General features: G+C 35.0%; 3 protein-coding genes across 6 annotated transcripts in view; 2 read left to right on the plus strand and 1 right to left on the minus strand.

Annotated features, from left to right (window-relative positions):
* The first annotated feature begins 75 nt into the window (after positions 1 to 75).
* LOC107037213 (serine/threonine-protein kinase SIK1) lies at positions 76 to 8,887 on the plus strand. 3 transcript variants are annotated; one of them, XM_015255631.1, is made up of 10 exons: positions 76 to 272; positions 355 to 513; positions 2,262 to 2,505; positions 3,910 to 4,056; positions 4,152 to 4,472; positions 5,082 to 5,205; positions 5,337 to 5,545; positions 5,624 to 5,769; positions 6,805 to 7,349; positions 8,074 to 8,887. In XM_015255631.1, the coding sequence occupies exons 3-10, from the start codon at positions 2,380 to 2,382 to the stop codon at positions 8,520 to 8,522; spliced, it is 2,067 nt and encodes a 688-aa protein (XP_015111117.1). In that variant the 5' UTR covers positions 76 to 272; positions 355 to 513; positions 2,262 to 2,379; the 3' UTR covers positions 8,523 to 8,887. The 3 variants fall into 3 exon arrangements, with proteins under 3 accessions (XP_015111117.1, XP_015111119.1, XP_015111118.1); XM_015255633.1 differs by lacking the exon at positions 3,910 to 4,056; XM_015255632.1 differs by lacking the exon at positions 355 to 513.
* Positions 8,888 to 17,181: 8,294 nt separating this feature from the next.
* Positions 17,182 to 20,174, minus strand: LOC107037203 (39S ribosomal protein L41, mitochondrial). 2 transcript variants are annotated; one of them, XM_015255609.2, is made up of 3 exons: positions 19,787 to 20,174; positions 19,534 to 19,717; positions 17,182 to 17,989 (listed from the first exon to the last, which is right to left on the minus strand). In XM_015255609.2, exons 2-3 carry the CDS (start codon positions 19,691 to 19,693, stop codon positions 17,631 to 17,633), a joined length of 519 nt encoding a protein of 172 aa, XP_015111095.1. In that variant the 5' UTR covers positions 19,694 to 19,717; positions 19,787 to 20,174; the 3' UTR covers positions 17,182 to 17,630. The 2 variants fall into 2 exon arrangements, with proteins under 2 accessions (XP_015111095.1, XP_015111094.1); XM_015255608.2 differs by having other exon boundaries at positions 19,534 to 19,700; positions 19,787 to 20,172.
* LOC107037198 overlaps positions 19,967 to 22,494 on the plus strand; it is an 11,270-nt gene continuing 8,742 nt past the window's right edge. Inside the window, exon 1 of the mRNA XM_015255598.2 lies at positions 19,967 to 20,602. Within this exon, the coding sequence (XP_015111084.1) occupies positions 20,384 to 20,602 (219 nt within the window). The 5' untranslated portion in view covers positions 19,967 to 20,383. The remainder of the gene's footprint in view (positions 20,603 to 22,494) is intronic.

Genomic DNA, 22,494 nt, shown 5'->3' on the forward strand with positions numbered 1-22,494 from the left:
CCCCTTCGCTAAGATGGGGAGTTTGTGACGGCGGAGGAGTGGGGATACGAGCTGAGGGTTGCAACATGGCCGACGTTTTAGTCGGTATCGAACCGTCGTGTTGTTCACTTGGGATCAATCACTTTCTCTGTTCGATTGAGTGATGAAGTGCCAATTGTGTGTAGTTTTGGGGTGTGAATGATTTTCCATCTTCCAATGATCGACTGAGAATTTCATTTCTGTTGCGTCTGTCCAGTTGCAACCGATGGCAGACGACTTCAGGTTTTATTCGGGTGAGCATCTATTTTTTTATATTTTGAGGTAAATCAGGGGTTTGTGAGAAGACCGATGAAAAAGAGTGTCGACTTGTTGCAGCCTCGTTGGGCATTGTACGCCCGTTCTGCCAACACCAAGGTGAACCATCGTCCGGTTTCTTTTTTTCCCTTCTCCTCCATATCATTGTTACAGTAATCATAACTAGTTGAGATCAGCAAGACGTTTGAGTATCTTTGTGTTCTCATCACCGGTTCGATGGTGAGTACTTTCTCATTAAATGCTTTACTTATTTCCCCACTTTTGCAAATTTCAATAATTTCATGACGATGATTTGGGATGGGGAGATGATGAATTTTTCACGCTGAACTAGGTATTAAAATTTCGGATTTTTCGACATTTTTCAAATTTCGACGGGGTGAGTGAAGAACAACATGGGCGGTGCAGAGGTGTTGAGAAAGGGAAGTTTCGAGTCACATTGGAGGGGTAGTGAAGGAACACGCATTTATGAGGTCCTTCGCCTTGTATCGACCGGCTGAGTGCACGATACTTGAATTCCAGTTGACACTTTACCCTTTCCCTCTAAAACCTTTTCACAAATTCTGAGCATTATTTTCTGTATTAATAGTCAACTTTTTGCCTTTTCATCATCAAAATAACAGTATTAAGGGGAGACTACTATGAGTTTCAAAAGTCGTGGGATATTGGAGTGAGATTTCTCATATATTGAAGATCGATTATGTATGTCTAAAAGAATAATTAGTGTAAAAAAATTAATTGTTTATTGATTATTTGTTCCGCAGATGCTCAAAATGTTGAAAATAGTCCAGGGCCTCTAATGTTTGAGCTACAGAGGGTTTTTTCAAATTTTTTGATAAAATGTGTACAATAACAATTACGAATTAGTTTTTTGAAATTTGACTCCTACACAGCTAGTTTCGTTTTGTTTAATATAAAAATTTGCGCCATTCATGTAAAATAGGTAGGGAAATTATCCTTAAAATACTATAAATATATTCTCGATTCTTTCAGAAGATTTTTTCCGGCCATTTTACATGAATAGTGCAATTTTTTATTAAAATAATAACGAAATTATCTGTGTAGGAGTTGAAATTCAACAAATTAATTCGTAATTGTTATTACACATTACACTGGACTATTTTTAACATTTTAAGCGTTTGCGTGGTAAACGAACAATAAACAATTCGTGTTTATGCACTAATTATTCGTTTTTAAACACATATAATCGATCTTCAGTGTATGAGAAATCTCATTCCAATAGCCTCCGACTTTTAACACTCATAGGGAGTAGTCTCCCCTTAACAATAATGATTCAAAAAAAGATATTTATCTCCTGCTCAAATTAGGTTTTCTTGCATTTGAAGTCTAAATAATAAACTTGGATATGGTTGCGTACATGAATCAGGGAACTAATATCACGTTAGTAAATTATATTGGTTAAAATTTCCGCTGAATTTTCAACAATCGTCAATTGTCGTCAACATTGTCCACTCTGGAGACTGGCTAAAAATCACGGAACGATATCTGTGAGAAAAAGGTTTCCGACCTGCGTAAGCAATGACGCACGCCGCGCACGAGTTCTCTTTCGTTAACTACTTATCCTTCTTTATTTGCAACTTTGTTATTATTATTATTATTATTATTATTATTATTATTATTATTATTATTATTATTATTATACAGTATCTCCCGTTTGCTACGTTTGCATTCACCTATGATATATCACTCTGGAGTTGTACATAATTCGTTCCGCATTACCATGCAATAAAATTTAACGTCATATTTTACAACGACTGCCAACGCACGGAACGATAAATTGACATTTACTTGGAATATTTTCTCGAACAGAGTAATGTAATAGGTAGTTTTTATTATGAGGGATATTGTCAGAGGGTCGACTACGTCCTGCCGTACTTTTCCAAATATTTTTAAAGAATTATCTTATAGTTTGGATCAATTGATGAAATAATTAAGATCCAAGTTTTTAGTTTTTTGTAGGGGACTATGGAATTTAACTGAAGACAAATTCGTGGAAAAAAAGAGTTAAATAAGGAGACTATTTGCTACTATTTAGTGTAAAGGGGAAAACACAATCAGCTATTTAAAATGGATGCTGGAGGTGGACAAGGCAAGAAGCAGATTCGTGTTGGATTTTACGATATCGAGGGTACAATAGGCAAGGGAAATTTCGCCGTTGTTAAATTGGCCCGGCATCGGATCACCAAGACAGAGGTAAAAACGATAAATCAATTAAAGTCTAAAAATAAAGGGACTGGTGGAAAAAATAATTCATAATTTTATTCTAAATGGACAGCAAAATCATTTATACTTTCTTATCAGTCTAAGCTTGATAGGAATAATTATTCAATGATTCCATTATATCTGTTCATTAGCATTGTTTCTGCCAGGAGAATTATGATGGGTTGTCGGGGTGTCCAGCAGTCAGGGAAATCAGGAAAACCGGGAATTGTCAAGGAATTTGATTGGTCTGAAAATATCAGGGAAAAGTCAGGAAATTGCGACAACTTTCTGGAGTTTTAAAATTAGAATTTTTGGGAATTCTTCTGTTAACAAAAAACTTCTTGGAATTTGATTTCAAATTTACTTAGAAAAGTGGGGTATTAACATCTTCCCGTGTGATGAGACTGGGAACCCACTGTTTTGCGGTTTTTCTATGGAAAGTTCTAAATTCAACATTCTACTTTTCAAAGGAATTCTTGAATATCAAGATGGTGGAAATATTTGAAAAATACTCATTTCCAGCAATATAAAAACTGCAAGAACACTGATATTTTCAACCTGGTCCGTTAGAGAGATGTTAGCATCCTAATTTTCTAGACAAATTTTTCGCTGTACGTATTTTGTTGAAAAGTTGACAGAGTGATCACCTCTTAAGGGGAGCCCTCGCTAAAAGTCTTTGAAAACTCCCTTAGCCATACTTCCTTTATTGCGCAATTTCCACCTGCTGCATATTTTTGTATTCCGCAATTTTCGTTACACTCTAGAAAATGAAATTAAGTACCCATTTTACGTCATATATTATAGATAATAACCCATGAAAAAAATGTTTCTTTCAATGCATTCTTTTTTGTTTGTTCTTGCATAATGTCTAAAAAATCGAGTGGTGGAGCAGACAGACTAAATCTAAAAGATTCATTTTTTCTCAATCCATTCTATGCAATGGAAAACGAATACCCAATTTTATTCGTTGAAGTCTGACGAACATTGAAAAAAAAATCTGAATTGGATGAAAATTATGATCCAAGGAAAATTTTGAAGGTGAAATGGGATATTGAAATTCACCCTCTAAGGTGAATTTCAATATCCCCATCTTCCGGTCTTCAAAACGGAATGTCTATGTCCCCACTAAAGCGTCCTACTATGCTTTTTACCTTAGAGTCTATAAATTTAATATTCTTTCATAAAAAAAACGTTTTCTATGGTCAGGGAATTTCATTAATTTGACCGAGAAAAGTCAGGGAATGTTGTTGAAACTTCCAGATGGACACCCTGAATTCTCTGTCTCTATTATTCAATGATTACTTTCCAAATTCCGATAGAATCTCAGTAGGCTAATCGAGAAAAATAGGAGTAACTAAAACTTGTAATACTGATTTTTCGGTTTTCTTGATTCAGGTGGCTATTAAAATAATTGATAAAACACAGTTGGATTCAACAAATTTAGAAAAAGTTTACCGTGAAGTGGAAATAATGAAGCAGTTAGAACACCCACATATTGTGAAGCTATATCAAGTTATGGAAACGAAAAATATGATATATATGGTAAACTAATAGATAATTCAATCATGAATGAAAAACAATTGGAGAATAATGAGTTGCTGATTAATCTCAATTAAATGAATTATTTCTGCTTTTAGGTATGCGAATACGCAAACAAAGGTGAAATCTTCGATTATATTGCTAGATACGGAAGAATGGGTGAATCCCGTGCTCGTGCAACATTCGCCCAAATTCTTTCGGCTGTAGAGTACTGTCATTCGACTGGTGTTGCACATCGTGATCTGAAGGCAGAGAATTTACTTCTGGATGCCCAAATGAATGTTAAAATCGCTGATTTTGGATTTAGCAATCGTTTTGTACCCGGTGAGAGACTGAGTACGTGGTGCGGTAGCCCACCTTATGCAGCACCTGAAGTTTTTAGAGGGAAACACTATGCTGGTCCTGAAATTGATGTTTGGGTATTTATAATTTACATATTTTGAATCTCTAAATAATTAACCATCCGTTTTAATAACGATTAATAGTAGAATAAAATCGAATGAAATGGACAATCTTGATGTAAAAAAAAATTATCAACTCATTGTTTGATAAAACAGTGTAGGCCATTTCCATTGTCAAAAAATTTACGATTTTTATGGCACGCCGTGCAATAAGTCGAGTTTATCGCACGCTGCGCTTCGCGCAGCCTGCTCAAAACTCGACTTCTGAACGACTTGATATAAAATATTATAGAGCACTCGGTAATAAATTTCGTTTTCGACGAATGTATGTACAGACCTCTCCTTCGGCTCGGCCTGTAAACTACACATTCGTTGAAAACTATTCAAAGAAACATAGCCGGATATAAGTTAGAAAAAAAACATGTCAAGAAAAGCGCTATTAGGAAAAGAGTGTCGTGCAGGTAATCAATTTGATCAAGAGTTTTTAGAGAATTAGTTATTTAAATGTTTGGGTAACTTCGTCCAATGACTTGGTTTTTCTCCGTTGAACTTTTTTTCCGGAAACTTTGTAATCTAATTAATGACAGAGCTGGTTAATTAATTTTTTTTTCACCTGTCTCTCAACAGAGTCTGGGTGTGGTACTTTACGTTCTAGTGTGTGGGGCATTGCCGTTCGATGGGTCGACTCTGCAGTCCCTGCGTGATCGAGTTCTGAGTGGTAGATTTAGAATTCCTTATTTCATGAGCACAGGTACGTGAGAAATGAGGTAAAACTCTTTTCACTAAAGGTTACTTTAAATTGTTAATTTAAAGCACCGAGGCCTTCATTGTGAAGCTCATAGGATTTGTAGTGTACACTAAAATTATTTATTTTTATTACAGATTGTGAGAGCTTAATACGTAAAATGTTGGTGCTAGAGCCAGCAAAGCGGTACACTATTCCTCAAATAAAGAGGCACCGTTGGATGATTGGAACTGCTGATTCCATATGTCCTGTTTTGAACACAACTCCATCAGCCCTCCAAGAGCCAAATGAGCAAATTCTCAGGCTTATGCATAGTTTAGGCATTGATGTTACACGTACCAAAGATGTAAGCTCTCTCACATATAATGGATAAGATAATGAAAGATTTATTATTTACTTACTTTTTCAATTTTAAACTTTTCAGTCACTAAAAAATAACAGCTATGATCACCATGCTGCCATATACTTTTTGTTATTGGAAAGACTGAAGCAACACCGAAGTGGTAACCCATCGAATAACCCCGCCTGGCCTCCAGTATCACGTGGAAAGGAAGATAAATTCAAATCAAGGTAAATTTCTCATAAGATATGACTGATAAATCCCATTGGCACTTGCGATCATAGGAGCTTTGAATTTTTTTCAAGTTTCAATATCCAGATTTTTTTTAACGAGTGTTGCATCATTGCCATCGCATCTGGAAGCTTCCAATCCTGCCTGGCTGAAGATATGAAAACTCATCACTCAACAAACATAATTCAACAATTCATCACCACATCATATGAAATTGACGCAACACATGAAACAAAATCACATAACACTGATTTTTATTTACAGCGATAGCTTAATCGGCCGTTGATGGTTAATCATTGCTGTTGTGGAGATTATCAACATAATGTCGGGATAGGTTGGGATTGGAAGATCGAAAAAAAGGGTGGCCTGTACCCAATTTCAGTTTTTGGTAAACTCTTCGTTTCAAAAACACCTGCTTCCCTTGTTATTTCATTTTCTTCAACATTCTCTTTGAATTACTCTACCTTCCGGCTTTCTTCTGCTTTCAAGTCTTTGAAAAAAATATTATTACTGATTGAACCCTTCTGTTCTTTTCTTCCCTTGTATACATATTTTCTAACAGCATTTTCTGAAAATGGCATTGACACAAGAGAAATATTGCGGCTCTGTGTTTCCATTGTTTTCACATGGAATTAGAATGTTGATGCTAGCTTTTTGAAAAATTTATTCTTTTTTCATTCAATATGTAGATAAGGTGATACTGCTGCTACTACGCTAGTATTAAACCAAAAAAATATGCCAAGAACCATGAATGACTAGTTGTATAACACGTAAATACAATTAAAACATGTTAATTTAGTTAGTCAACAAACACCAGTTTCAGCCTTCCAGAGTAGCGGCTCATAAAATGTATTCTTGTTCTCCAGAGCTGGTTTTTTTTTCACTTATTGCTTGACGGACAATCGCTGAAACTGGTGATTTCCCCTTCTTTATTTTATTTTTCTCGAAAATGTGCCTCGAAAACTGACATTGAGCGCAACATATTCAAATTAATTTCAATATTTACCACCAACATTTATCTTCATTATTTCCAGAAGGGACGAAGCAAACAGAGGTGGCAAGCGTTTTAGTTCGACGTCTTCTTCAACTGACGAGGGTTGCTGCAGTGCAGAAGGTGATCTGGAAGAGGGTCCAAGCGGTGATGAACTCCGTGAGGCCCAAATTAAGCTCCAAGAACATCGACTGGGATTAGATCGTGATATAAGCCAAAGAATCGATAGTCAAATTGTGAATCGTCGACTAAGTGATTATCAACAACAGCACTTTGATTCAATGATGGAGCCCATTGATCCACCGAGTCGTGTCACACTCTTTGGGGCTGGCTGCAGTGGCAGCTCATCCTCTGAGTTATTTGAATCGAGCTTTGACTCTGGTTGTCCACCAGATTTTTCAATTACTGGATGTTTTACCAGTAGTTTACCATCGTGCACTCCACCACCACCAAAAAGTCCATCGCCGATTGCAGCTAGAATAGCGAGAACAGCTCAGGGGAGGAGAGCGTCTGATGCAGGACCAAGACTGATGTTTTGTCAACAGACTAGTACGGGTGATAGGCCCGTTAAACAACGCAGTATTCAAGGTAAATTTTCTGCCAAATATTTTTTTCTCATTCATTAATATTTACAGAGATATTTAAAATCATGCAGGAATCATTTCAACTTTTTGAAGTACATGTTGAATTGAAATCTTTCTCCGATCATCGGAAATTTTCATTTTCAAATCGGTCAAGCCAATATTATGAATTTCTCCTCATGCCTGCTATGAGAGTATCAAATTTTATCGAGTTGTTGAGCTCATTGGAAGAAAATCTCATTTAATTAGGGTAAACAGATCAATTTTTGGATGGGTATTAGTCTCTGGACGATTTCAACTTGCATTGAATATTCCATAAATAGAATGAAAATTTTCCTGATTATTTCATCTTTCAATAATATTATTTGTGTATATTGTGTATGTGATCAATTATTTTTTCTATTCATTAACATTTAATAAATGAAAAAAAATATGGCCCAGTCGTCCAGAAATTAGGGGTTTCGGATGCATTCAACTATTTCTTAATTTAATTATTCTTTTTTTTGTTATTTTCACTTAAAATAATTTTTTTTCTGCCAATTCGGTGATTTTTTTATTTTAGATACTGCCACGAAACTCGAATTTTCCTTAACGGTCCAGCAATTCGCCTGTTTACCTTACATATATCGTGTCATTTAATTTATTAATTCTATTGATTTAGTTTTCTTTTTTAATTTTGAATTTTCCGTTTGTTTTCTTTGTTTTTAGTAAAGTTAAATTAAAAAATTCAGATTCAGGGAAGGCTCGTGGGCACCTCGACCTCGTGCATTTGCGCCCAAGTTCAACATCGCCAAATCAGCAGCAGTTCAAAGCACGTGGTGACTCAAATATGCAGTTGCAATTGTTAGTACAACAGAGAATGCTACAACAAAAGAGAAATCTGTATCATAGACATCGAGGTGGTGGCAGTCCAACACCCTTACCGGGATTGTCGGGTAGTGGGAGTAGCAGTGGTTCGTCGTCGGCGAGACGAAGTAGCGAACATGTTCCACGGCAAGACAGTTACAAAATGGCCCAACGAACACAAATTCTGCCACCACTCTCTCAAGCATCCGATTCTGACTTCGAGAGAGAAAGAGAACGTGAAGAGGACAGATGGAAGAGTTTACCTTCTCGACTTGCTGCTGATTGTCAATTAGCCGAGAGGACACTGCTATGGAGCCAGCAGGTAACTTCTTGAGAATATTGTTATATTCATTTAGATTAGAGTTTGAGAGGACTGATTTTATTTTTAATACTCAAATTCAATATCGTGGAATAGAATGAGGATCTATTGATTAAATACATTAAATTCAAAATATACAGTTGAAATTTTTCTTTCTCATTAGAACATTTTCTTTTGAATTGTTTAACAATTCTCAGGGAATTATTTTAATTCACGCAATTATAATTAATTTTCTACACTTCAAATTGAGTATTTGCAAACCATTGCAAAGATAAAACAAAGTTTAGCTCACAATTTAGAAATGTATGTAGTCTGTACCTGCAAATTTGTTCCTATAATTTATTTATTTCACTGCAATAAATGACCATTATTTTTTTAAACATTTGTCTTTATTTTTTCCGCACGTGCATGAATCCCAAATACCTGCCTGTTGCTTAATTATTCGCACAGGGATGCAAGAGAATGCGGAAAACAGAGTCATTACAGAAAAGTGTTGACAAGAAAAAATTTCTCCCATTTGGAAAAATGATTAACTTCAGGTTGGATTGGGTGGTGGTGCCTCTTATCTGCCGCCTGGGAGTGTTGGTGGTTTTTTGTGGCCAGCTAGTAGCAGTCCTCATGCAACAATCTTTGAAAATGCCGGTGATCCAATGGAATAACTACTTAAAATATTTATTCTCGACATGGTTTTCAATAACGGAAGAATTCCATAGCAGAACCATCCAATGATGAAAAAATATTAGGTTTTAGCTTATTGCGTAGTTTGGAGTTTCTAGTGAAACAAATGTTCGATAGTTGAAGCAGCTGTTCTGTTTCGAAGCGAAGTAAGGACATGAAAGAACGAGAAATGCAAAAGGAACCGCTCGCGCCTTTCCTGTTGGATTTTCAGTAATTTCTATTAAAAAAAACTTTGCAATTTATACAGGGTTTCCCAAAACTTACACGTCATTTGGAAGCGAAAACTCCAATGAAAATTTGTCTCCGGTGCTTTGTTTATGAGTTATCAGTAAGAAAAAACACAGACAATGAATAAAACGTGTTTCCCCAGTAGAGAAATAATATCCTCTTTCCCATTTAAGGTGGAGGGATGATGACATTGAATGTCCAATCGATTCCAATCAATTTCACTTCTCAATATTAAATGAGAGAGGAGATATTAATTTTTTACGTTGACTTTCATTTTCAGCTTCACATTACGTGTACACTGTTAGAAAAAAATGAAATTTCATGAACAATCGACTACCAATTTTCAGGACAGTGACAATGAATGCGATTTAGGGGGAAAGAAATTTTGAAATTTCAGGTTTCACATAAAATTCAGTAAAATTTCAGAATTTGAAACAACTTAAAGACGAGAATTCCTTCATTTATTTGAATTTCCAATCTAATATGAATATTCAGAAATCAGAAATTTCATGATTTCATTTCCCCTAAATCACATTCAGTGTCACAGTCCTGAAAATTTAAGAATATATTTATCGAAATTTTTTGGTTTTCAATTCATTTTCAGGGGAAAATGGAACGGAAATTTACAGTTCTGTTTGATTTTTCCACGAAATTCTGAATTTTCAATGACAAGATTTCCTAAAATTTCAGTGGACCTTGAAGACGATAAAAATTTCCGGAATTTGGCACGGAAAATTCAGACGAAAATTTTTAACAATGTAGGACTCAAATGGCTCTTAAGCCGCAGTGAAATTTATTACGGGTTTCCTCAGCGGGTCATGGTGATAGAAAAACAATTTTTTTTAGATCATTATGCGCTAAATGCCCAACTGATACCGTCATTTTCGTTCATTCAACCCAAGTGAGCGGAAGTACAAATTTTCCGTAGTGACTTCCATTTTTCCCAGTCCGGGGATTAGGATTGACACTTCCCCGAACTGGCAAAAGTGAAAGTCATTACGGAAAACTATCGTTCGCGCCTAGTGTCACAGGGGTTTTCGACGCAAAATATTCTATTTCAAAATAACGGTGATTTGCAGTGGATTTTCGCTTTGTTGCCAAATCTCCCCAAGCTACCCTCACGTTATATACGATGGGTTTTGGTACGCCCTGTATATCTCATCTTTTTATATGTAACAAAACTATTCCCTATTTTTTCTTGTGACTGACGTAAAATTTTTACTTCAATCGCAAAGAATTTTTTTTCTGCAAAAACGACAAAATGAATTCAGCTGAGATTTTCAATTTTCATTGTTAATTTTTTTTAGGTCCTCGTTATTGCTTAAGCTATAAATTATTGCACAAAGTTGCATACACAAAGGTGCACCATAGAACGTTCCACAATTGTCTGAAGATTTTCTAGAAATTTTCTTTTTAAATTCCACGAAACATTGAAGAATTACAATTTTTTTTAACAAATTCTAGAACATTAGATTTTCTGGGAGATTCAAAGAAATTCTATTGTCCTAGAAAAACTCCAGGAAATTCTCAGTTTTCCAAATCAAATCGAAAGAAACTCAGATTTAATGTTTTTTTATTTTAAGAACAAGGAGGAAAACTTTAGAAATATATGAGGTATTCCGTGCCAAATGAGTCAGTGGCTGACCCTCACCCTTTTGAAAATTGATCTCGATTTTTTCTACGACTGGGGGACTAGAAAAACTATCTTTCAATTTTTTTCAGATTTTTTCGCCAGCACATCTCGACGATCTGATTTTTTTTGTTTTTTCGTTTTTTTTTTCAATAACTCGGGTTCTATTCTGCCGATTTTAATTTATAACGGCTCATAATACCGAATTTTCAAAAAAAAAAATTGATAAACTTGAATTTTCAAAATTATGTCACCTTTTGTTTTTCTCATCTTTTTTTCAGTAATTCTTGTAATCAAAGCAAGTATTTCGAGCCATCATACAAGTTGGATTTCGTCCTGAATCCATCTTATTTTTTTTTGTTCTTCTCAAAATTCTGCGAATTTGGTCAAAACACCCCAAAACGACTTCGATTATGTATGTGAAAAAAATATGTAACATATAAATATACCCTTAATTCACTTAATACTGTTTATAATTAAAGTCAATCAACGTCATTTTGGGGTATTTTAACTAATTTCGTGGAATTTCGAGAAGAAAAAATTGGAAATAAAATAGATCTAGGACCAAAACCAACTTGTATGATGGCTCAAAATATGTATGTAATAGGCACAGGAGTTACTGAAAAAAGACGAGACGAATAAAATGGGACATAATTTGGAAAATTCAGGTTTTTCAACTTTTTTTTCGAAAATTCGGTATTATATGCACGTAGGGGATGAAAAAAAATTACTCAAAATATTCTTATAGATGGTAGAAAATCGAAAATTTTGACGTGTCATGAATCAAAATCAGATGAATAGAACTGGAGTTATTGAAAAAAAAAAAGAAAAAACAAGGAAAACATCATATCTCCGAAATGGGCTTTTGAAAAAATCTGAAAAAATTGAGAGATAGTTCTTATAGTTCTCCAATCGTAGAAAAAATCGAGATCAATTTCCAAGAGAGTGAGGGTCAGCGGTTGACTCATTTAACATAGAATACCTCATATGCTAAACAAGTTCTAAGGAAAAAATGTCAACCGAATAACTTTGATAAACATCAAAATCAAAATGATGGAGATGAAGAGAACTCATCGAAAATATTACTTGACAGTACATGTTTTCAATTTCGCACTCTAATCAGAGTTACATTCGAATGTTGTGGTAACAATGAGAGGAGGACGTGGAATTCTCAACCTTAGTTATGAAAACGGAGCCGAAGATAATGACATTCCTCCAGTGAAATTTCAAAGGTGTTAGTTACCACTTGGTTTCTCTTTCAGTTCATCTCCTTATTCCATCTCGAACAGACATCTCTTACTAATCTATTTCTATCATGAACTCTAGACTGGAAAATTGTCGTGTGGTACAGGAATATGTAATCATTAATCATAAATAGACTGATCATTAACTCGAACTGATAAAACACCAATTTATTAGAATCCAGACAAGAATTTAATAGAATGATGGGTAAAAAAGTGAAGCACTAGAATTTTCCTTCAGAATTAGTCATAGCAAAAAAGAAAACCCTCGTTAATAAACTAAAATCGAAGGCTTAAGGTCAATGGGATTTGTACCATAGCTTTAAGGGCACACCATTGATGACTTGTACGGGGAAAATTTGGAGAATGAGTCATTGATTTTTGATACGTGAAACTGAATTTGTTAAACTCATTGCAATGACCGAATGTAATTTTGAATTGATTGAATAATTAATTTTTTCAAGTGATAGAGTTTTAATAATGTCCCACTGCCATTGAGTCGCCTGGGATCGTCACTAATGTAATAAAAAATCACCGTTCATCGACCCATGAGAAGTAAACATCAACAAACAATAAAAAAACAAATTATAGGCAATTTGGGTATTAATTGATAAGTATAAAAAAGGAAATAACTTGTTGAAGAATAAAATGTAGTGATAGAAAAGGTGTTAATTGGGTAATAAGGAAAATTATCGAGTTTCCACAGAATGAGCATGAGAGAGAACATTTTACCATGTTGAGAATCAATTAATCTCGTCATAATCATATGAAACTAGTCAATAATATTTGTGAAAAAAAGTCTGCATAATTGTTGAAACAATGAGAAGGTGTTCGGCGATTATTGAGAGAAGCGACGGAGGTATTCCGGCCCTTTTCATCGTGGAATATATTTCTCCTGTAGGTACTAGATTTTTCAGAGCTTCAACTGTTTAATAAGGAAATTGATGAGCAATACCGGCCGCGCACAACCAACAACGACTTCAATCATTTGGATTTATTCCTTTACCATTTTAGATATATATTTAAAATGAACAAATGATAAATACAATCAAACTTCGCTCAAAAGTGAACAAAAGTAAGAATCTCTTTTTTTAATAAAAAAAAAAGGTACCGGCGATTGGAGGCAAGTCTACTTACATATACGAAACCTATCTAAATATTGTTGCGGTTTGATGAAATTTCTAGAAACATTTATGCGAGAATCAGTTTTTCTGTCAATTTTTCACTTTATTATTTCGCATGAAATTATCAATAAATTCAACTGAATGAATTACACATTGACTGAAGTAACCAATCGTTGTTTTTTTGTTTTATTTGTTTCCCGATTCATTTTTTTAAATTTACTCTGCTTGATGTGAATTACTCATCAATTGGTATAATTCTGATTAAATCAACATCGAATTACTGAAGAATGAAATCATCAATAGTATATCAGAAAATTGAAGAAAATATGAAAAAAATGCCTTCTTAGGACGATAAATTTTCATTAGTATGATTAGTAGGTGATCCTTATTGACTACTTGATCGTCCATTGGAAAAGATCACTCTAAAATCATCGCAAACGTGCTATAAAAAATATACGAAATTGTCATTTAACAAAAGGAGGTGAAATTCAAAACGTGAAAGAGACATATTGTTGGAGGAATTTTCATCAATTGGGAATGAAGATTATATGTGATATAGTCAATAGCATAGTTCGATATTTTTTAGGATTGAAAAAAGCAATGGGAATCCTTTGTTGTTCGACGGAGGGTTATTATCATATCAATATTGAATGGGAGAAAAATCACGAAAAATTGCATGGGAAATTGAGTTTTGAAACTGACAATTCGGCGGGAACTACCGATTGATTGAAGTTGGCTTATGATTTCGATTGTCGAAAGTAAGACTAATAAACGTGAATTGAAGTGGAATAAGAAAATAAATCAACTTTCTCGATTTTTTTAGTGTAAATATACGTAGAAGTAAAGAACATGGAACATTGAAAAAAATCTCGATAAATGCTTGCAAATTTTATAAAAAATTAGTAAATCAACGAATATTCTACTATTTCGAACAAGTTAAGGCTTTCAGCGGATTTTGGCCTATTCTCTTGGAAAATTTCTACACTGATACAATATTTTCTCCGCAGAATGACTTAAGATCTTAATCCTACGAATTTAAAATGGACAAACTCAGTTACACATCGTGCTATCTGAATTTCACATTGTAGAATGTAAACTTTTGAATGTCCAATTTATTGTATGCAATTCGGCAGGTATTGTGCATGTAGAATTCAAGAACAACAAAATCCACCAATCCAGTACCGAGTTTTATGAATTTCGTGTTTTTCTTGAATTATACATATTTTCTTGAATTATACATTTCATACACAAATGAAAACATCCTATAAGATTTTCAATAGGATTTCCTATGAAATTTAGGGTTATAAGGGTCAGAATGAGGGTAAAAAGAGTCATATGGGCGTCCTATGTGGACGTCCGCATGAGAAGGGACCACTTTGTCGATATGATGTTATGTATACTCTGATAATATTGATAACATTCCGCACATATTGAGCCCAAAATGATCTTCATGGGGTCAAAAATGAGGTCGTTGGAGAAGATGGAAAAAACAATTTACAACATTGGTGCAAATGGGAGTTGCTGACACAAAAACGTCAATATCTCGGAAACTAGAATCGATAAAGTGGCCTCTTTTCATGTTGACGTCACATATAAGGATCATATAGAGGTCGTGTGAGGGTCATATGAAGGTTATGAATGGTCATATGAGGGCCATGTGCGAGTCATATAAGGGTCATATGTGGGTTACATAAGGGCCATATGAGGGTCAGATGGGACATGTGGAGGTCATACAGAGGTCATAGGAGGATCAAATGACCTTCATAACCCTCATCCCTATATAACCCCTATATAACCCTGATGTGACCCCTATATCACCCCCATATTAGCCTTCTTTTCATCAGCTGATAGACTGCTTTCTGTTCATAGCATAATACGGATGCTATGAACAAAAAAAAATTTTTCGAATTTTGTTTTCATTTTTCTCGATTTTTCAATTCTCTAATTGACGGATCGTAAAACGGATACTTACGTTTGTTCCTGGGAGTCTTACGAGCATTTCAAAAAAACAAAAATGTAAATCGGATGAAAACTGTGGTACGAGGAAACTTTTGTAGCTGAAAACATGAAAAACGTCATTTTTCGGGGATGTATGGGGCAAAATCGGTGGAGTCATGATTTTTTCCACTTTTTAACATATCCCATGATATATCATGGGATAAAACTCTAAAATGATTCTTTATGACCCATCTATGACCCCCACATGATCCCCATATGAGACTTTTGACCCTCATTGTAACTCTTATACTCCTAAATTTTATAGAAAACGCCCAAAAAAAGTCGGCCTGAATCACGACGGGCTAAATCATGCCGGGAATCGACTTGTTTCATGTCGAATTGACGGCATGAATCAAGTCGGACTCGAACAGATGTAATCCGGAATATCGACTTGATTCAGACCGATTTCGGCTTGACACGTTTCTACTTGAAATAAACCACTTTTCGACTTATCACTCGACTTGAATCAAGTCTAAAATCGGTTAGAATCAAGCCGACGTCGACTTAAGGCCCAAGTGTACAATCTTTCGAATGTTATCTGGATTTTTTTTATCTTTCGTAATCCAAAATTGTCAATTGAGTGGTATACCATGTAGAAATTCCCAAAAATTATGATAGAATGATAAAAAAAATAGAAAAAATTCTGAACTTTTTCAAAGAGCGTTTTTAATTGAGATTCAGAATGAGTTGAAAAAAGTGGAAATTACAAATATCTGATTCGCTGTGGCAAATTATCTATTAGCTGTCATTTTCCATGGTGGATAACAAAACATTAACTCCTCATGGGAAGTGACAGCTAAGTATCTCAATTTTCAAAACAGTGGTATGTAGTCATCTGCCATTTTTGTGTGATAAAAGTGTGATTGAAAAATTCTCCAAAATATTACAACTTTTTTCAAAGAGCCTTTTCCGTAATAAAAGTCTTTGTGCAGTGTGGGAAAAGATTTACGAAATCAGTGCTTCCCCTGCATGATATTGGGTGACAGGCCGCCATTTGTCACCGTAAATCAGATACATTTTTCAATTTCTTGTTATTCAACTTATTCTGAATATAAATTAAAAATGCTCTTTGAAAAAATTAAGAATTTCTTCTACTTTTTTTTAATTATTCATTCATCATTTTTCAAAACTTCTGCATGATGCAGGACTCAATTGACAATTTCAGATGACGAAAGATGAAAAAAAAAACATCGAGATCACGTTCGAAAGATAGTACACCCGGGCCTTAAAGCACTACTTTTTTTAGGTGAATCCTGTTGAAAATCTCATATGAAATCCTATAGGCAATCATATAGGACATCCTATAAGAAATACAATAGGAAAAACCTGATAAGGAATCCTGTAGGAAATTCCATCTGGAAAATTCTATAGAAAATGTTTGAATTCTCCATAGGATTTTTTCATATGTTAACATTCACACGTTTGAATCCTACAATGTAGAATTCCGATTGTACAACGTATAATGGAAATGGCACATTACAATTTATTAGAATTAAAAATGTATATCGTGCAACTAGAATGTGCAAATGACAATTTCCGTAGACAAGGCTTCAATGCAAAACATCCCATTTTGTCAATATGCAGAAGATCGCGAATTCAAGTTCCCTCTCTCGTTCCCCCTCTCGGGCTGAATTGTGAGGCTCCAACGAGCAGTAGATTGCTAAGTATTAAAATGACCGTCTGTGGTTATATGAGCTTGCTGTGGTTTGCCATGTTGGTCTTGATTAAAGTTCAAGTGTGGCTAAAGAAAACAAGAGACGCATTTAGACATCAAATCCTTGCTTTAAAGTTTCATATTGTTCTGACTCTACACGTTTATTACAAAGAATAACTCAAAATTAATAGTTTCATTTACTTTCTTCTTTTACTTCATAATCTGTAAATCATCAAAATGGTCACCATAATGTTAGAGCATTGTAATTAGAAGTGAGTAATCTTTCAAACAGGATCAGAATATATGAGAAAAAGTATGTCATAACACCGGTGCACGTAGAACTCATCAGTAAAGGCAAGTAGCTAAAGAAATATACAAATTAAATTTTAGGAATGCGAATTAACGAAGTTTTTTTTTTAGTCAACTCCGGATCAGCGAGGTTCTGAGTTCTAGGTCCACTAATTTTAGTCGCATATTTATTGTTTAAACATATACATGTGAGATATTTACATAATCACGTTCTACGACAATAAATGAAGGAAGAAATCAATATGAAATTTGATGTAGCTCTTATTTAACTTCCTCTAAAAGCTCTGGAGGTTTCTCTTGTGCAAAAAGATCGCTGCCAGTCTTGCTAGCGAGATCTAGTGCTTGCTGTGGTGAGAGCGATTCGAATTCACTTGGTTCTAGAGGATTGCCGGTCTCGTCCAATTTACCTTCTCTGAAATCACTAGTTATTTTCTTGGCGTAGATTGCATCGAAGAGGTCCTTAGGTGTGAATGCCGATTGGACTACACGTGTAGAGCGGTATGAGACGTAAGGTTTCAATTGACAATCTTCCAAATTCGGTACTATTAATTCTGGAACCATTTCAGGAACTACTACAAAGTGCGCTCCCTCTTTGAAACCGATTTTTCTCGTTCCACGATCTGAAATTTTTTTTCAATCCTCAGTTCTTATTTTGAGGTAATCTCCTCATTTCAAAATAATTTGGCACTCTGATCGATATGTCAGTGACGATATGTCAAAGCTAACTGCTAGTCAATATAGTGAGTCTTTAGATGAAGACTCGAGAGGAAAATTAGATGAAACAAGTGGGAAATTGCTCTTGTATTCAATATAGGGTAGTTATTTCTGCTAATAAATTAGCAATATGCTTCCGAATGGTTATTTTGCACATCATTTTCTACTATCATGTATAGATCAATGTCTATTTCATTTTATTAAATTGAATAAGATTTCTTTTTAACTAATTTTGTCGGATTTTCAACTTTGTTGAATGTTATCATCATTATTCTTATTATCCCTTTCTTCTATACAAACAATTATCTTTGTTGCAGTTCTATCGCTCCCCTCAACCCTTTGATAAAATGTTAACAGAACAATGTTATTCATACATAATTGAATGAATTTGAAATATTACATTCGAAGACACCATCAGAAAGCTCAGTTTCAGGAAAATTCATGAAAAATTCGAAATTTTCAACAATCATCGTAAAAATCAAATCAACCAATGTAGCTATCATAATCATCTTTTAACTTCGCCTTAATGGCATTAAAACAAAAATTTCACGCAATGATTGAATTCATTTGAAGCATAATATTCAAACATATCCCCGGAATGCTGATTTTCAAAAAATACAGAATTTTTGCAAATTTTCAAATAAATCAAAATAACGATTATTGCTATCACCTTGATTCTGCGAACTCGGTCAAAAGGACATCCAAATAATTTTTTTAAGCCATCACTCCATCAATTCAGAACATTTTTTTAGTAATCGTAAAAAAAATTTTTTTTTTAAATTATAAAAATTTAAACAATTAATAAATGAATTACATTTTAATTAATGGCGATTGATAAGGCTCAACAATACATTTGCATTTGAGGAACGGAAGATTTAATTCCATCGGTTCATTAGCGAACAATCGAAAAAAAATTTGTTTACATATGCCCGCACATACATACATACGTACGGACATGGTGGAAAAATTGCATTTTCGAACTTTTTGGATCATAATGGGTCGATAAAACATGAAAAATCCAAAACTTAAATTTGAACGATTACAATACTTCCATTCGAAAGCAACAAAGCAATTATCGTGACGTATTTCTTTTGTTCCATTCTTGGCTTGGTTATACGAAGGTATAGAAGGCAATGTGTCACAATTATAATATTTTTTCGTTTATTCGGCCAATTTGATCCTATTTAAAAAATATAGGAGAGGGTGGGATAAAATGGCCACTTTTGATTTTTAAAGAAATATTGATAACTCATAAATATATCTGTCAATTGAAGGAAGTGTAGGCTCATCACAAGGGGGAAGAATTGTACTTTTCATTGAAAAAAAAAGATTCTATTTCATCAACAATTCAATAAGTCATTAGCATTTGAAAAAAAGTAAAGTGTTCATTTTACCCCATCGTCCCCTATCTCATTCCATTGGACATTAGTGTACTACTAGGTTAACTCACCATGAATGGGAATATCAGGATCAGGATTGTGCCTCTGCCGTTCCTTAAACTCCCTCGTACCTCTCTTATTATAAAGATTGAACTTTCGGAAATTCTTCTTACCGCTAGCAACGGCTGTTGTCGAAATTCCTCGACGAATAATCGGAAAAATCGATGCCATTTCTTCTCTAAATGAGTCACCAGACTTCATTGCAGTGTAATATCATAATATTTAATCAAGATAATAACAGTAAAGGAAATATGATGAACATACCTTTTCAATAATTAGTCCTCAATCACAAAATAACAATCCACTTATTCTTTGTATAACTACTCAAATAATAAGCTCTGCTTGGAATAATCTTCCAGACACATTTTTTTCGGAAGGGAAAATGTGGGTTATGGGAGTCCGACCAATCAGGGCTCCTGAATTCCCCTGTGAAAGTGGTGAAACGAGAACCAAAGACGACAAAAGACGATGAAAGACGAGTAACTGTAACTGACTGTAACCTCAAATCTCAGTACAATTATCTGAGCTTCAGCGTCCACCTTCTCACTATTTTCACAATATACCTTACATCTTCGATCTATTTATGTTTTTTTTTCTGTTCGTCGTGGATAACAGTAGCATTGATTAATGTATCCTGTTATTACGAGCAATTGAGAATTAAGAGCAATTCAGAGGCTTGAAAAGAAATTATCGAATTGGTATACTACACTCATCTAGAGTTTGTGATTTTTTATTATTATTCTTGGATAAAAACGAACATCGTCAATATAACCTAGAGATTAGGAGTTAAATTTCCGCAACAAGTGACAAATGAAAGAGAAACTGGATTTTGTTTTGTAATAAATATCCCAAGCTGCGGAAATGACACGAAAGTGTGTGCTGTGTAAAGAGACAAACTACAAAAATTCCTACAGTTTTTTCTCAGCTCCAAAGGATCAAGAGACTAGAAAAAAGTGGCAGGAGGCAATTGCTATTGAGAACTATACTGTTAGTGATGACACTTATGTCTGCAGTAGACATTTTTTGCCCAGTGATATCATAACACACTGGGTCAGCGGTGTACCACCTCATGTTGTTACAGTAAGTAGCATTAAATTGAGCAGTAAGATTTGTCAATGTAGGGGATGGTGGGGCAATGTGGACACCTGATTTAAATAATGAGTTGAATTGGATCCAATCTACTGTTCTGACTTCACTTAAAGATTATAAAAACAGATGCATTGTCATAAGACAACGTCCTAGGAGTTGTAAGGTAAAGCAAACAAGAAGGGGTTCGAGTCTAAGCGACAGAAGGCATGTAACCGTTACTTTTTGCGTTATTCAGGGTCTCCAGTAGTCAAGGAAATCTGGAAAACCAGGTATTGTCAGGGAATTTAATTGGTCTGGAAAAGTCAGGGAATTACGACAACTTTGTGGAATTTTAAAATTTGAAGCTTGTTGTCTCCAAGTAGTGGAGGTTGGAGTAAAACGAACACTTTTGACTTTTTTTAAAATGTTAATAAGCGATTGAAATGTTGATGAAATTCAATAATTTTTTTTTTTCAATACAAAGAACAATTATTTCCCTTTGTGACGAGCCTAAACTGAGCTCAATTGATAAATTTGTTTCTGAGTTATGAACAATTGAAAAAAAGTTTAAAGTGTCCATTTTACCCCACCCTCCCCTACCTAAATTTTTGGGAATTCTTCTGTTGACAAAAACATTGTCCTGGAATTTGATCTCAAACTTGTTTAGAAAAGTGAGATGTTAATATCTTCCTATGGCATGAATGAGGCTGAAGCTGGCGGGAGCAGTTCAGCGGGAGATGGGTATAGTTTGTGAGGCGGACTGTACGGCCCCCACCGTAGCCGCTCGCTCAACGCTACATCGGTAGCCACGAGTTTAAACCTCCTCCCAGACAAATTAAATGATAAAAAACAATCGAACAATTTTTTTTTTGTTATTATTATTTCTTAATGTATGACGAGGGTGGGGAATGATTTCTCGAGGAGGAATTTCATGATATTTTTTTTATTTTTATAAGTTTTTACGCGGTCAATAGGAGTGCAATAAACGCATACACCAATCGATGTCATTTTATTTTTAATGTGTCCCTAAGGGGTCAGGGGACCCTGTCCAACAAAAATTATCGCGGTGCACCTATTAGGGTATTTTTAATTAATTTTTTAAGATTCATTTCTCCCAACTTCCGGTGAACAAAATGGTGATGCACGGACACGCATGCACCAACCAACCCCATTCCGTTTGGAATATGTAGCTAGGGGGTTGGGGGACCCTCCCCAACAATAATTATCGCGGTGCGCTAATTAGGGGATTTTTAATTAATTTTTAAAGATTCATTTTGTGTAACTTCCGGGGAATGCGGTGGGGGTGCAGGGACACGCATGCACCAACCGACTTCATTCCGCTTGGAATGTTACTGAGGGGTTGGGGGACCCTCCCTAACAAAAATTGTGACGGTGCGCCAATTAGCGGATTTTTAATAAAATTTTCAAGATTCATTTTGTGTAACTTCCGGGGAATGCGGTGGGGGTGCAGGGACACGCATGCACCAACCGACTTCATTCCGCTTGGAATGTTACTGAGGGGTTGGGGGACCCTCCCTAACAAAAATTGTGACGGTGCGCCAATTAGCGGATTTTTAATAAAATTTTCAAGATTCATTTTGTGTAACTTCCGGGGAATGCGGTGGGGGTGCAGGGACACGCATGCACCAACCGACTTCATTCCGCTTGGAATGTTACTGAGGGGTTGGGGGACCCTCCCTAACAAAAATTGTGACGGTGCGCCAATTAGCGGATTTTTAATAAAATTTTCAAGATTCATTTTGTGTAACTTCCGTGAATGCGGTGGGGGTGCACGGACACGCATGCATCAACCGACTCGATTCCACTTGGAATATGTGCCTAGGAGGTTGGGGGACCCTCTCCAACAAAAATTGTGACGGTGCACTAATTAGGATATTTTTAAT

The sequence above is a fragment of the Diachasma alloeum genome, unplaced genomic scaffold (genome assembly GCF_001412515.2).
Source record: "Diachasma alloeum isolate Michigan unplaced genomic scaffold, Dall2.0 Dall_scaffold_00214, whole genome shotgun sequence".
In the NCBI taxonomy this organism is placed as follows: domain Eukaryota; kingdom Metazoa; phylum Arthropoda; class Insecta; order Hymenoptera; family Braconidae; genus Diachasma; species Diachasma alloeum.

Bases quoted from the DNA above. Each gene is read 5' to 3' on its own strand.
- LOC107037213 (XM_015255631.1), top strand. From the start codon at position 2,380: ATGGATGCTGGAGGTGGACAAGGCAAGAAGCAGATTCGTGTTGGATTT. The intron at 2,506-3,909 runs GTAAAAACGATA...TTCTTGATTCAG, and splicing joins ATCGGATCACCAAGACAGAG to GTGGCTATTAAAATAATTGA. The intron at 5,546-5,623 runs GTAAGCTCTCTC...TAAACTTTTCAG, and splicing joins ATGTTACACGTACCAAAGAT to TCACTAAAAAATAACAGCTA.
- LOC107037203 (XM_015255609.2), bottom strand. From the start codon at position 19,693: ATGGCATCGATTTTTCCGATTATTCGTCGAGGAATTTCGACAACAGCC. The intron at 17,990-19,533 runs GTGAGTTAACCT...AAAAAATTTCAG, and splicing joins TCCTGATATTCCCATTCATG to ATCGTGGAACGAGAAAAATC.